The following is a 14,716-nucleotide window of genomic DNA, read 5'->3' as shown; positions in this document are numbered from 1 at the left end:
GGTAATGGGTAGTAAAAGGAAATGATGACCTGTGCGCTAATGCTATGTGTAGCACCCCAGCTTGGGGACGATTACCAAGTATTGCACAAAAGTGATCCTATAGGCTAAAAAACCTAGGACCCCTTTTACTCCTTGTTTTAAAAGTAATATCTGTTTGTTTATCTGCTTATAAGACTAATTCGCTTAAATTGAGTTTGGCCGGGACCCACCGTTGTGGACCTCGAGGGGTGCCTAACACCTTCCCCTCAAGGTAATTTCGAGCCCTTACCCAATCTCTGGTGATGTAAACTAGTTCATGAGTTATTTGCTCTAGGTTCCCTAACGCACCTTAATCCGTTAGGTGGCGACTCTTCAAATCTCTTACCCAATTCCCAAAAGGAAAGGAGTTATCTCAAAATATCGAAACCCGAACTCCGCGAGGAAAAAGGGGGCGTGACAAGTACTCTGATTATGACTGGAACGAAAGCGAAGTGAGACAACCACATCAAGAGGAGAATGGTAGTTTAGAAGAGCTTATGTATAAGTTCATGAATAGTGTTGAAGAGAGATTTATGCGAAATGATGAAGCCATTAAGAACCTAAAAACGCAAGTGAGTCAAATAGTAAGTATACTTTCAGAAAGCTCGTTGCATTGTTAAGGTGAATATATGGAGGAAATACCCTATGAGAATGAGCCTACCCAAGAGGAAGAGGATTTACAGAGAGAACTTCCCGCTATGGAAGAAGACTATAATTCAATTGAGATGATTAAAGATGAGGCTTTGGTTGATTGCGAAGCAATAAAAGAAGAGTTCAAATTACCTCCATCTACCTTTTGCACATTTACAACCTGTATTGCAAGAGAATGAGAAATAATTGGTCTTGGACATACCAGAGGAATATTCTCGTGACCTTTCTTATTTGTTTTCTTATTCTAACCTTAATCATGTGGATTTTATTTTTGGAGATTTACAGGAAAATGGATGGATTGATCCTGTAAAAGAATGCAGGAACAAGTTGAGGATGATCCTACATGGACAATTTACCGCTCAAAAAGAGCCCAAGAAAGAAAGAAAAGAGCGGGTCTTGCAAATATCTTCATATGACTTTGGCCTGATGAGCTCCATAAGTAATTCCAAGGAGCGAAAACGAGGAATGAATTCGGAATTAGGGATGGAGTTCATAAGTTCTCGGAAAAGAAAAAAATTCAGGGGAGTTTTCTTCACCTCTTGCTTTTTATTTGTGTGTCATGGGGACGTGCCACAATTTAAAGGGTGGGGAGGGGGATGTAAATAGGTATATGTGTGTTTGTTCTTGTTTCTTTTGATTGATTTTTCCCGACGATGGAGTTCCTCGATTGTCTTCTTGAGGGATCAAAGTCGAAGAAAAAAAGATTTTATTTTTCTTAGGTAGTGTAACAACTCCCCCTTGATTTTTCTTTGTGTCGCGGTTCTGTGGAGACGATAATTAAACTGTACTCTTTGGCTAGCGAGCATCAATTTAATGTTGTGTTTTGCGCTCGTCAATGAGCAAGTTCGAAACCTAATTTGATTTAGTATCGGAGTCAAAATTCTTCTCCCGAAAAAAAATTTAAAATATAAAGAAGTAAACAAATGATGAAGCCAATATATATATATATATATAAAATCAGTGTTTGGCCATAAAATTTCTAATTTTCACTTGAAGATGAATTTTAGAATTTTTGAAAAATTAAAAAACTCCAAAAAGCTGTTTTTCAAAATTTCCACTTAAATCACTAACAAAACTTCAAAAACAACCCAAAATTATATTCCTATCCAAACACAACTCTAATTTTCAAATATCATTTTCACTTAAACTTCTTTTTACCTTTTTTTGAAAATTTAAAATTTTTATGTCCAAACGCCCACTTAGATTATATTCGGACAAAAGGGTGCCAGCTTACTCCCCTCGGACAAAGTAGCTTTATCGATGATCGGACTAGTAGTTTGATAGCTCTCAACGTGTCACATAAGCAGAGGTAGATCATAAAACAATAAATGCAAAATATTATTCTACCACTATTATTTAAAAAAAAAAAAAAACAAGAAAGCAAAGTTATCAAACTGAGGGTCTCAAACAATTTCTTTATCTCACACACAGAGGCTTGGGCAGTGAGGCTGTTGCTCACAAAAATTTGAAGACCTCAAATTTATTTTAAATTCTTATTATTATTACTACTACTATATATTATATAATTTACATAAATAATTACTATACAAAAAAGTATTACAGTATATTTTTTATTATTTGATTGAGGTTATTTTATACCAATAAGTTTATAAATTATGATAATTTTCTTTACTAATTAATTAGTATATTAGCTTCACTCTTCAATTTTAATTTTATCCTTTTTATATAGGAATTAAGTTATATATCGACAACATAATGAATTCTTTTACAATATTCTTTGAAACTGCATTAACATAAAAGTATTCATGCACCGATTTTCTTTTAGTGCAATTAAACTTATTATTAGGTTATTTTATAATTTATTTTAGATATTCACCAATAAGTGCTACTTAATAGAATGAACTATTAAGTAAGGAGTAAATTTTATTTTGACACCATTCATGCTCAAACCTTAAGCTATCACGTTATGCATGTTTTTCTTTTTTTTTTTTTTGTGATGATAGCTAAATTAAAATTTGTGGACCTCAACCGATAGTCCATCACTTTTTTGTGCTCTTCTTCCTATTTTGTTATTTAGAAAGCAAATTTTGTTGTTAATGTAAATATTTTATAAAATAATTTTAAGAATCTCTCAATATGGTTTCGCTTTAGGCCACGAGATTCATTGAGCCGTCCCTGCTTACACAAGTTAGGGATAAAATCTGTATACATTTTATCTTTCTCCGGAATTAGTTATTTCTACACCTAATGCACTTTACACAGAAGTGGAGACTTGTGTGGTGAGTTGGGCAAATCTTGATCAGTTCTCGTGGTGACATTAGCTATACAATATATGTCATGTCACCTTTAACCAAAATAACTCCAATAAAGGCAATACTGATATTGATTATTGGACAAAAATCCATCAAAACCTTAATAAGCCAGCTTGCAAATATGCCCAAACAAGGCAATTGTAGACGAAGAAGACAAAAACCTAAATTTTGGTGTAACCGCGTGCTATTAATTAACTCAACCGACTTTAATGTGGAATCAAAATCCAACGGCCCAGTCAGCGTTCTTCGTTAAAACAACACTGTGATGTGATCCTTATCCCATGCAAGTAGTAACTAATTAATTTGGTTCGGAAAATGTGAAGGAAAGATCAAGTAGAAATGCTGTGACGAGTTACAATTTGAACAGAGAAACTACAAAAAAAATAATTTGTGAATATAACCGTATTAAATAAATAACATTTATACCGACACAAATTCAAATCTCCCATATGTGAAATTCATTTATCAAATATTCTTCAGATGAAACCTTCCCTTATTGATACTTTTAGGTCCACTCAATTTTAAGTCCCTTATTTGATTAACTCGTCTCTTAATTTTATCTTTTTTGTTTTTTCATTAAAGAAACAATGGCTTCGTTGATGGAATTTGTATACAGTACAGTCGTTTCCAAAAAAATAATCGATTTTTTCTTATATTAACATATAATATGGAGAATATGCTTTTAATCTAATTATTATTTATACGTTAAAAGCCCTTTATTGATCATTGTCTGCGTGATCTCCAATCCAAGTCCTGGTCCAAAAGTTTCGGGTCAATTGGTCTTTTGGCTCTTTACAAATTTATTTTAAGTTTTATGATTCTATCTCTTTTTGTTACATGGGAGATTTATTTTACACGTAAGTCATCTCTCTTTTACACATAAGAAATCTAAAAAGATCATTTTCTTAAATTCAAAATTATAAAGGGACATGATGTACAAATAGTACAAAAGAGTTTCTTTTACCCAGATTTTTATTGGTATGTTAATTAGAGTACACCCTCCGGGTTGACTCACCTCTTGTTTATAACATTCCGATAAACACATAACATACGAATAGTGTATTGGGATTTTTACACAAATAATAGGTCATATTTATTATTTGCTTTTCTTAGCCATATATTATATTATATACATTAATTATATACGATTATACCTATATAATATGTGAATTATTTATATATTATTCACCGATTATTTTTAGTTTAAGCGGTTAGATGAACGGCTATTTGGGTTAATTCTTCAATATTATCTGAATAAATTATTTTTGTTTGAACTCCCAGTATTTGCTTGAATTGTCTAATAATACATTTTTAACGTATATTTATTGGATTGACATAAAATAAATTATGAGTTTTATTGATGTGAACTCCCCCACTGTTTACTTAAATTAGGTAGAAAATACATATTTAGTGGACTGTACCAACTTTTCTCCGGGCTATATATCCCCCTTTAGAACTATTTAATACTTCACTTGATCAATTCTCTACTCCTCTCTTGGCATATTAAACATTACATTACTCTTGTAAGATGAAGCTACTTCTTACAACTCTGCTTTTGCTCACTCTTGTTCTTACCCCTTCTTTTATCCAAACCACTATGGCTGGTTCAAGTAAGTAACTATTTCTTAAAGTTTCAGCCTCTCTTTTTTCTTTCTTTCTTTTTGTTTATGTTTTACTGGTCTAATGATGAATTGACCGGAAACAGCTACTCTATTTCAAGGTAGGGGTAAGGTTTGCGTACACACAGAGAGAGACAGAGCTAAGATTTAAAGCTTATGGGTTCGGGATTCTGCTTCGTTTATGTTACTGGATTCTAAATTAACAATTTAGACATATTTAATGAATTTTTAAGATAAATACATGATTTGGACCAAAGTTATCGAACCCGCAAGCCCTATGCTACCTCCAGCTCTGCTGCAGAGTACCCTCCCCAGACCCCACTTATACCGTTATAGGACTGTACTGGGTTTGTTATTGTCGTTGTTTGTTGGTCTAATGATGAGTTTTTTTTGTGTGGTAAGGTTATTGTGATTCAAAGTGCAAGTTGAGATGTGCAAAGGCAGGAGTTATGGACAGATGTTTGAAGTATTGTGGAATTTGTTGCGAAGAATGCAAGTGTGTGCCTTCTGGAACTTATGGTAACAAACACGAGTGTCCTTGTTACAGGGACAAGAAAAATAATAAGGGCAAGCCTAAATGCCCTTGAATTTCACTGTTCTTTTTACCAAGTCTCATATATATAATGCAGAAATCCCAGTGGTCCATTCCTCTTTAAATATCAGTGTTTTCTAGGTATGTTAGTCATATATTGTGTGAAGATTAATAAATGGGGGCTCTTTTGAGCTCTCTTATGTATTTTGCTGCTCTGTTCCATCAATAAGTTGGTCATTTTTACATTTTAAATGTACTGGGTTTTGAATTTTACAAAAATTTGCAGTTGCTAGCTTAGAGCAACTATTTCCTTCATCTCACGGTTGTGCATTACCTTGGAAGAGAATGATTTTGTCCTTTTAGTGTATCATATTACATGAGAATCCGAATTAGTCGGATTCACTTTAAAAATAGATGTTAAGGTCAAAAAAAGAGAGTTAGTGTTCACTGTCTACAATATGGCCATCTGCACCTTCAACTGTATCTCATGGGGAGAGTATCGTAGGGATGTATCTATTGATTTAGGGGGTGTTTGGACTGGCTTTTAGCTGATCAAATCAGATTTTACCTTCTTTTTAGTATTTGGCAAAGTCAAAAAATGCGCTGCCGTATTGTGTATTCAATGCGCCATGTGCCTGTTGGGGTCTCTGACGTAGTTAGAAAATGAGCAGACTACTCTGAATATGAACCACCATAAAACATATAGCAGATGGTTCTCTGACTCGTTAAAACCAAGGACTGATTTGTTCAAATATGGGGCCTCTATTTTACTTCAATTCTAATACAGAAAGATGTGACTTAAGGGGTGGATTCTCCTTTACTTCCACGCAATGCATGCCAGGTTAGGAGAATTTGTCCAACACTTAGCAAACATTTAGTTATAGATTTGATTGAAACTTGAAAAAAGAAAAAAAATAGGTGTGTTGAAAATAATTTTATTTGAAAAGAAAGTTGACGTTTTGTGAGTGGAAGAAAAAATTTCATCCAAAAACTACCCTAAACAGATGCGATCACTATCTTAGTCTAAATAGATTCATGAGACCGCTGGCTGCAATCACCACCTTTTGTTTTTGTTTTTGTTTTTGTGACAGCAGATGCGAGGTTAATATAAGTATATATTTCTTCAAATAATATAAATCAGGAACATCTGATCTAACAAGTAGTCACCTGAAGTTGTAGTGTAGGTTGAATAGAGCAGGGCAGCAATAGCACGAGGCACTAGTCAAATATCATTCATCGAACAGTTAAGTAATTTGAAGCTCTGAGATCACATAATCACATGGAAGTTAAAAGAAATCAGAATGATAGTGTGGGAGACAGATTCTTGAGCCCAAGGGCTGCAGAAGATGACCCCTCGTCTTGGTCTCTAAAAGGGTTTTAAAAATAGTAAAAGCACCTAAAACTTATGAAAAAATTAAGATGAGGGTGCTGAGTTGAGATCTCAACTAGCAGAAATAGAATGCAGTTCACCCACATTGTTGGCCATGTAAAAGGTGAGAGCTGTCAAAGAAATATTTCTAACTGCAATTACATTCAGCAAAGAATGAAATATTGTAAGGTACTTACTTATTCAAGAATGCTTACAAGCCCTATATATATTATATAACAACCAATATGGATAGAACCAAAAAATATACAGTACGCTAAGAAGAGGCTCGCATGCATACTCCGCTTTATGATCCTACAAGTTCAGATCACTAACGTACATAGAAAACAAACAACATACGATAGAACCACGATACTAGATGCTTCTAAACCCGAAAATTCCATCAGAAAAATGTAAGGCACATTGTCAACTACTCCCGAGTTAACTATACCTGTCGCTTGTACAATCTTGTACAATGTAGAGGTTCCTTCTTGCTACACAACCGATCAAGGATCTTCTTCCCATAAATGTTACTTTGCATTGATGCAGAATTCATGTAGATTAGTTTACAGAGAGCATTGAAGATGTGGCCCTGCTCAGTAAAAAATAACAAATGCAATTGTTATATTAGCTGGCGATATGGATATTAAACAAACAATATAGAATATCAACATTGTCTGAGTGATACTGAGGTTTAGGCAAAAAGGAAATCTAAGATAGGTTATGATACAAGACTTTGATTTCAAAAGAGGAAATAATACCAACTTCTTATTGTTTTTCAGTAGTTTGTGAGTCTACAGAAGCTTACTGTCATTTAGTAGTTTGAATTTGTACATGTGAAACTATCATGAACAGAAAGGAGTAAAATATGGGGACATAATCTAACTCGTCAAAATAGGGTTGATGTTTTGCAATGGAAAGCAGATCAATTTTGCTATTCTTGCCTGTCTCGGCCACATGTACTCATCAGAAGCCTGTCTCCAACCTGACTTTAAACTAAGAACAGATCCTAAATTCAGCAAGGTTTTCCTCTATAACAGTCTCTTGAGATCCGATAATGCATTATTTCACACCTAACACCTACGGCTTGATATAAATATAGGATAATTAGCAAGGCACTCTTCTAACATACTCTGTGCACGGACAGAAGTTTGCACCAATCTATTGCTTTTATAGCTTCTTCATGTCACAAGAGTAGGGCACTGAGAAAGGTTGACAAGAAGATAAATTGCATCTTCATCTCTACAGAATATGCAAGTCAGATAAGGCCTAAAATATAGATCTTACACTAACATCATATGATTTGATTACCATGTTCGGTTGCTATAGCATTTTCCCCGGAGAAGAAAAAGAAAGAAGAACATAGGACAGGGCCAAAGCTTTCATGAGATCCAACGGTGGTGCCAAAGCTTATCACTGAAGCACATAGGAAGGATCATCACATCCACTACCTACTCATAGGTCTATTTCCGAAGCTCTTTACTTTAGTAAGTACTCTTTTTGATTGGTTGGTTCTTACATTTGTAAAGGTCTCCTAGTACCCTTATACTGCAGGGAGATATTCCAGGCAGTAGAACATAATCTTCATATATATTAGCTAAAACTAAACACGAAAATCATAACAGTAGGAACAAACCTCCCTGATAGAAGAACAACTCTTGATCATGCCATCAAATTTTGTTTTAAAATGTAAATCGTGGGCTACTCAGAAATATACTGCTGGGAGGAACTTAAACAACATAGCTTGGCACAACTTTTCGACATGCATCATCAATCTAATATACTAAACGTGTCATTAAGGCAAATTGAATTAGCTAAAGCTCCAGCTGCAGTTGCCCTTCAGCTTATCTACAAATCTTACAAGTTTAAATAGCTCATAATAGTCAAGCCTATTATGTGAAAATGTTTACAACATGTAACCATAGCTGAGGAAAAGAGTACCCCTAAAGGCTAGAAGGTTGGTGGCTCATTTTGTTTCATATACGAGAAGCAGGATCAAAGTTCAAGGAATTTAGTGAAGTAAACTTACCTTTGAAACTCGCAATGCTGTTTGGATGACAAAGTTACCATAAGGGTCCACTAGGAGCATTGAAGCACTTGGGCTTCTGAGCAACTCGGCGATAATTTTAGTGGAGTGCACTTCTCCTGACTCGAGGATAATTTTCTCAACAACATTACTAGCATACTTATTGCATGAGAGAGTCACAAAGCTTCCTTGAAGCCTTTCCAGTAAAGTTTCTGTAACTCTTGGTAACTTCAGTCCCACAAGATGTTGCACCACATAGTTGCTAAATGAAATGGAACGTAAAAGCAATGAGACCTATATAGCAACTTGACACTACACATTACATAAGAACCGGCAAAAGAGAAAATGGGGCATACCCGTATTGATCTTCTGATAGGTGCACTGCATTTGTTAAGATCTCAGTTATAAGGCGATCTCTGAGTTCTCCATGAGAGAATTCTACACATGACTGCAGCACACAGCACCCACTTTTTTGGGTTGCAATTGTAAAGCAGTTATTTGCAATTTCATTGAGAAGATGCTGCAACATGCAGTTCAATTGTGAGAAAGTTGGTTAAGCCAGAAGCCTAAGTTAAACAGGAGCACTCAGCTAGCTAACGGAAGAGGCAGGAAACACGGGAAAGAACCTAGCAGTTTATACAAAGAAGAGGGGCATGAGGCAGTTTGTTAGCAAGTGGTCTATTGATTCTGCACTAATATGAATAAAGCATCTATATAAATTACAGTCAAACAATATAGGCAAGCAAGAAAAGAAAAAACGCTAGTCTTGAGGAATTTGTGCACAATGCGAACTTGTGGAGAGACTTGGAAAGCAGCTCAGTGCCTTAAATGACAGCTTCCAACTCAAGTGATAACGAAATACTAGTTTAGCTTTGGAGATTGCGCTGAGCAAGTGCCCCAATCTGCAGATGGACAACTTTAAAAAAGAAAAGGAATATGAGGATGAAGAAAAGGAGTGATCGCAGATCACATGTCTATGGTGTATCAAACTTAATTTAGACAGGTTAATTCTTCAGATGGCATTTGCTTTAAGGGAGGGGGGTTTTGACATGCCATTCTAGAGTTAGTACAGCGGAAAAGATTTCTACAGAAATGGTTACTGACAGAAATATTCTGAGACTGCTAGTAGAAAAAGAATAACAGAAGCTGGTGTAAGATCAATTACTGGAAACAGCAAGAATATACATTCTATTGTGCCTACTGCTTCTTTGAAACCAATATATGTATGAATGTGTGTGTATATTTCGATTTTTCGTCTTTACAGTTTTTTCCACAAGTCTCATGTGAAATTTAATTGGATCTAACCGTCTACACAGAGTAAAAAGTTAGCTGGTCCGTCAATACACAATCAATCAATCAACTGACCTCTAATCTCAAATTGGAAGGAGCCAGCTACATGACTTCTCTGTATCCATTAAGCTCTATTCAGGTCAATATCATTCCATTACAAAATATTAATTTATATTTCAAGGCAAAGTAGAGTTTCTCTAAAACTAAAACGTTCATACTTATCTCGAAATTGAAATACAAAGTTTCTAATCAAAAGAAGATTCCTAATAAACAATGAACTTAAAGTGTAACAGTAACAACCAAATCTTAAACAACTCTTGGTCTCACTTATATGTATTCTTTACTTCCATTGTATTGAGCTCTTAGCTAAATCCGTATTGATTTCTGCAGACTGTAATTTTTTTTGACTGACTTATATCTTGTGATATTTGATCTATCTCGCCCTTTTTGTCACCTTCAACTATCAAGTGTTGCATCTGAGGAACTTTAGTGCAAATGAAAGTCTACATAAAACATAACTAAACCATTTTTTTTATCCTCTACGTGTGTTTGCACGCTCTGATGGGTATGATCATTGTGCATCCATATTTCCTCTATCAGTAAGTAAATTTAATAATGGGGAATCAACTGAACAGTAAGATAGTTAAGTAATTTGTACATCAAAATTACAACAGCCAAGTACCTTATGTGATCAAAAATTCATCTTAGTATATGTATTTCAACGACATTCATCTTGTGGATATATTAAACTTTAAGGGCTAAATAATCACTCTCATATAACATTGTTAATCTCAGGTACTCTCTTATTGCATACTACTGCTGTGATACTCCTCTCTTTCAGCCCTCCTGCTTTAATATTATGCGTTAAATCTTCACCTATCATGTCATTCTCCTAGAAGACAGAGCCTAAGTATCTAATTTTTCTTCATTTAGGCACTGTAATCTTCGTCTATTCTCACTTTACCTTCACATTCATCTTACTGGGGGAAAACTTCTTGCGCATTTATCTGTCTTACTTTGACTTACCTCCGGAAACGTGTTTGTAGTTTCCATTTTTGGTTAACTCCTCTTGTTTCATTAATTAACGAATATCACCTATAAATAGCATGCACCACAGAATCTCACTTGCATTATCCACAAAAGCAAGTAGGCACCAGGGAAAATCCCTCGTGTAAACACGGTGATGAGCAGCTCTTATGTTATCCTCCCACTATGCTCACACTTGTGAGTTGTGAAGGCTCCGTCTGTACATATTCTTTATGGCATTTAGATATCTGAAATAATATTTCTCTTCTCAATCATCCGCCAAAAGATTTCCAACACACTCCCTTTTATAAATTCAGTTTTGCCCATCCTTGAAATACTCTATCCTTACATTAAAAGTAAATACTTTCAAACAGCATGGACTAAGGGTTCTGCATCCCATATATGTATAAGAGAGAGTAATGTGAAATATACAAAAAAAAGTCCGTTATGCATATGTAGGTTGGGATCCTCTAAGGTTATCTTAGACGAATATCTTCCTGAAATATTCTAGGGGCTAGAAAACTAGAAGAGGTAAACAAGTATAAATAGAAGAACCATTCATCAAAGGGCTTCATTATTATTGAGCAATGACCCTAGTTGCGTCTTCTACCACAATAGCTATTGGAACTAAAGTTTGTAAATTTCTCCTAATAATATTCAAGGAAAATTTTTATATAAAGAAACGAACCCCAGATTTCATACCCCGAATCCACCACTGCCTACATAGACTAAATATTCCATGTAGGCATAAATTGAGTAACCCATACATTGCTAATGTGTCTGAGACACTCCTCTATATGGCTCAGTAAAATTATCTCGATAAGAGAAGGATCCACAATTTATATTTTTATGCAATAGAGCTTTCTGCACCAGGCTGCCCATTTCTTATCCTAACTCAGAATACCAGTCCATATGCTTAATTTCTATTAACAACTATAACCTTAATCTTTGTCCATTCATTGGTAAACATGACAAAAGGACCAATGAACTTTTGGACTTTAAGATGAAGTACCAAGCTTAGTGTAACTAGTTGAAAAAAGCAATTGTCTTATACCACCACTCCACATACAGTAACTGACACCAGAAGCTATTGTATATTCTCGTGTACCAAAGAATGAGAACAAAAATGAATATTTTAACTGTTTCTCTATTAAAGACACATAGAATGCAGCCTCAATTTCAATTAGTATAATTTAATAAAACGTGGGGCATACACAGGAAGAAAATGACAATACCATAGTATATTTATCCAATTAAACAACACATATATGATTCATTTGGAGATAGCAATAGTATTATTTACCCTGGTGTACTCAATAGAGAATGTCTTGACACAATATTGTAAGACATGATGACCACTTTGATCATTGGCCAATGCAACAGCAACTGGAGTTAAAGCTGATATTATCAACGACGTTTGCTGCGGAGTACTAAGGTTCTCCAACAATTTCTGCATTGCTCGAGCCCTGTTAAACACCATTGTAACTAAACTTAGATATATTAATAAAAAAGATAATTAATTTAAACATACATTATCACACGTACCCATGTTGGCTGAAACATATATTAACAAACTGGAGGTTAGTTCTGGTTATAGCCTGAATAATAGTAGTCCTCTGCTCCTCATTACAAACAACAAAAAGCTTCTGAATAACGTAACTCCCAGACTGATTCTTTAACAGATCAGTAACACAATCAATCACCTCGCTAAGTACAACTTCAATTTCTTCCTTATTTCCTTTCTCAAGCTTAGCCTGTAGCATTTTGCTCCCTTGTTGATCTTTTGCTAAAGCAACCACTTTTCCTCTCAAATCATTATCACCCAATAAAACAGATTGATTATTCTTCAAATTACTTGGTACAGCCGTGCAGTTATAGTTATAAGAAACACCGTTTGAGATAATACTAGAATTCTGGTTTGAACATGGCAGAATTGGGAACTGTGGAATGGGTTCCTTGTTATGCAAGCCATTGTAGTTTGCCACGTCATAGTTCCATCTCCAGCACTCATCACTGTACAGGTACCATGGATACATTCGTCGGAGAATGTCTGCCCGAATACCCGGACCCACATTAAGATTCTGGTGGGCCCCATTATTCTGGTGGGCCCGGATTAAACCCTGTTGCAACTCAGCATTGGCACTAAAGCCCATAAAGTAATCAACTGTGGGGTCCAAGAAATCAGCAATTAAACTCCCCGCCGGCGGAGGGATACCAAACGACGGCGTTCTTGTCTGATCGCCGGTTAGACTTAAACCGGCAAAGGCCGATGCAAGCGGAAGAACGTTTGTGGGGGTTAACTCAGGGTAGCCGTTCAGACGAGGTGGGTGGTCGGAGTTATTTTCCGGCGTCTCTTCCGGCTGCGGTTGAGACGCCGGAAAATAAAGGCTTCTTCTTCCCCATTGGTCCATCGCCGTTACAAGAAACCAAAAGAAAAGATTTGGTTTTGGCGTTTGAGCAGTAATGTGAGTGGACTTAGAAAAAGGGTTTTAGCTTCTTTGGGTTCTATAAATAAAGGATTTTTTTATAAGGTGTGTGAAATTTTATTTAACATATCAAACGAAAAAGAAGGAAGAGAGGGTGTGTGGGAGGGGGGGGGGGGGGAGTAATTTTGGGTAATATAGGAAAATTAATGTGTATAAATATGGGGATAAAAAGAGATAAATATGGGAAGAGAGTGAAGAGTTAGAGAGGAAGAGAGACTGTATTAGTAGTATAGTCTGCATGCAATATATGGCAAAAAACAGAAGCGCGTTTGTATAACAGACGCGGCGTCTGGTTGTGTTTCATTTCCTCTCTTTTCTTTTTTCCCTTTATTTGTATTCTTCATCCATATGTACTACATTTGTAATGAGATATTTACCATCATTATTAACCTTTATATTTGTTTTAATTTCAATAGGATACCACATAATTAATATTGAGTTAGATTCAAATAAGGGAACAAAAACTAGAATAATTTGAATAGGTGATATTTATTAATTAGAAAGTGATTGTTTATTGGAGGACCATGGAGATTCTCATATTCTCTCAATCACTAGCGGATTTAGTTTAGCTACGATGGATTCAACTAAATCTTATATTTTTGACACGTTATATGTAAAATATTACTCAATTTTCAATAAAATATTAATTTTTGAAATTATATATTTTGAAATTACTATAAGTCTTAAAAATCTTTAAAATTGAATCTGTATGGCTCAGAATCTGACCTCACGGTAATTAACGGAGTTAATCTCGTCTTGAGCTAATCCATAATTAATAAGCGGTATGGCCACTTATTCATAAGAGGATTCGACTCTTATCCGATTTAATCTACGAGGGCACGGCCCATTCATTTCCCCATGGGGACGGAACCTCAGCGTGGCTACGGCCATTTATTGACAGCTCACGAAGCTCACATCTATAAATATTAAGAGTGGAAGCCCTAGAAAAGGGGGCTGCTTCTTCACCACTATAGACAGGAGAGAGAAGAGAAAAATATACCCATCTCATGGGAAGAGAAAACACCATTGTAAGGCTCTGAACCTCTTCATGGAGAGGCAGACCAAACAAATATTATCAATAAAGGTTTCGAATGTTTCTCCCCCTAATTCTGAGTACTTATTCTCGTTTCTTTCATTTGGTCCAACGGATTATTACGATTTGCTATGATTTTCCCGTGATTATTTGTATTGTTTTACACTCAAAAGATATGTAATAATTTTTGAGCAAACAATTTGGCGCCGTCTGTGGGGATTTCATAGCAAAATCGCGTAGTTATTCCATGGACCAAAAGGAAAGAAACGCCGGAAAAGGAAGAACAACACCGCATAAACAAGCCAAAGCGGCATATCAGGCCGATGAAACTCGAAGATCTCGAATCGAGGTCCAGTTCCTCTGTCTCTCATCTATCGAATGGTGCAAACAAGAAGA

At 35.5% G+C, this 14,716-nt stretch overlaps 2 protein-coding genes across 2 annotated transcripts; one reads left to right on the top strand and one right to left on the bottom strand.

Moving 5' to 3' along the window:
• Nucleotides 1–4,403: 4,403 nt before the first annotated feature.
• On the top strand, nucleotides 4,404–5,345 carry LOC109211738 (snakin-1). The gene is made up of 2 exons (XM_019375311.1): nucleotides 4,404–4,552; nucleotides 4,964–5,345. Exons 1-2 carry the CDS (start codon nucleotides 4,471–4,473, stop codon nucleotides 5,146–5,148), a joined length of 267 nt encoding a protein of 88 aa, XP_019230856.1. The 5' UTR covers nucleotides 4,404–4,470; the 3' UTR covers nucleotides 5,149–5,345.
• LOC109211737 (pumilio homolog 12-like) lies at nucleotides 5,105–13,366 on the bottom strand. The gene is made up of 5 exons (XM_019375309.1): nucleotides 12,347–13,366; nucleotides 12,105–12,267; nucleotides 8,842–9,005; nucleotides 8,489–8,747; nucleotides 5,105–7,051 (listed from the first exon to the last, which is right to left on the bottom strand). The coding sequence occupies exons 1-5, from the start codon at nucleotides 13,210–13,212 to the stop codon at nucleotides 6,905–6,907; spliced, it is 1,599 nt and encodes a 532-aa protein (XP_019230854.1). The 5' UTR covers nucleotides 13,213–13,366; the 3' UTR covers nucleotides 5,105–6,904.
• Between the last annotated feature and the right edge of the window lie 1,350 nt (nucleotides 13,367–14,716).

Source organism: Nicotiana attenuata, unplaced genomic scaffold (assembly GCF_001879085.1).
Source record: "Nicotiana attenuata strain UT unplaced genomic scaffold, NIATTr2, whole genome shotgun sequence".
Classification (NCBI taxonomy): Eukaryota; Viridiplantae; Streptophyta; class Magnoliopsida; order Solanales; family Solanaceae; genus Nicotiana; species Nicotiana attenuata.
The sequence above is the reverse complement of the archived record's forward strand: the minus strand, read 5'-3'. Positions and strand labels throughout refer to the sequence as shown.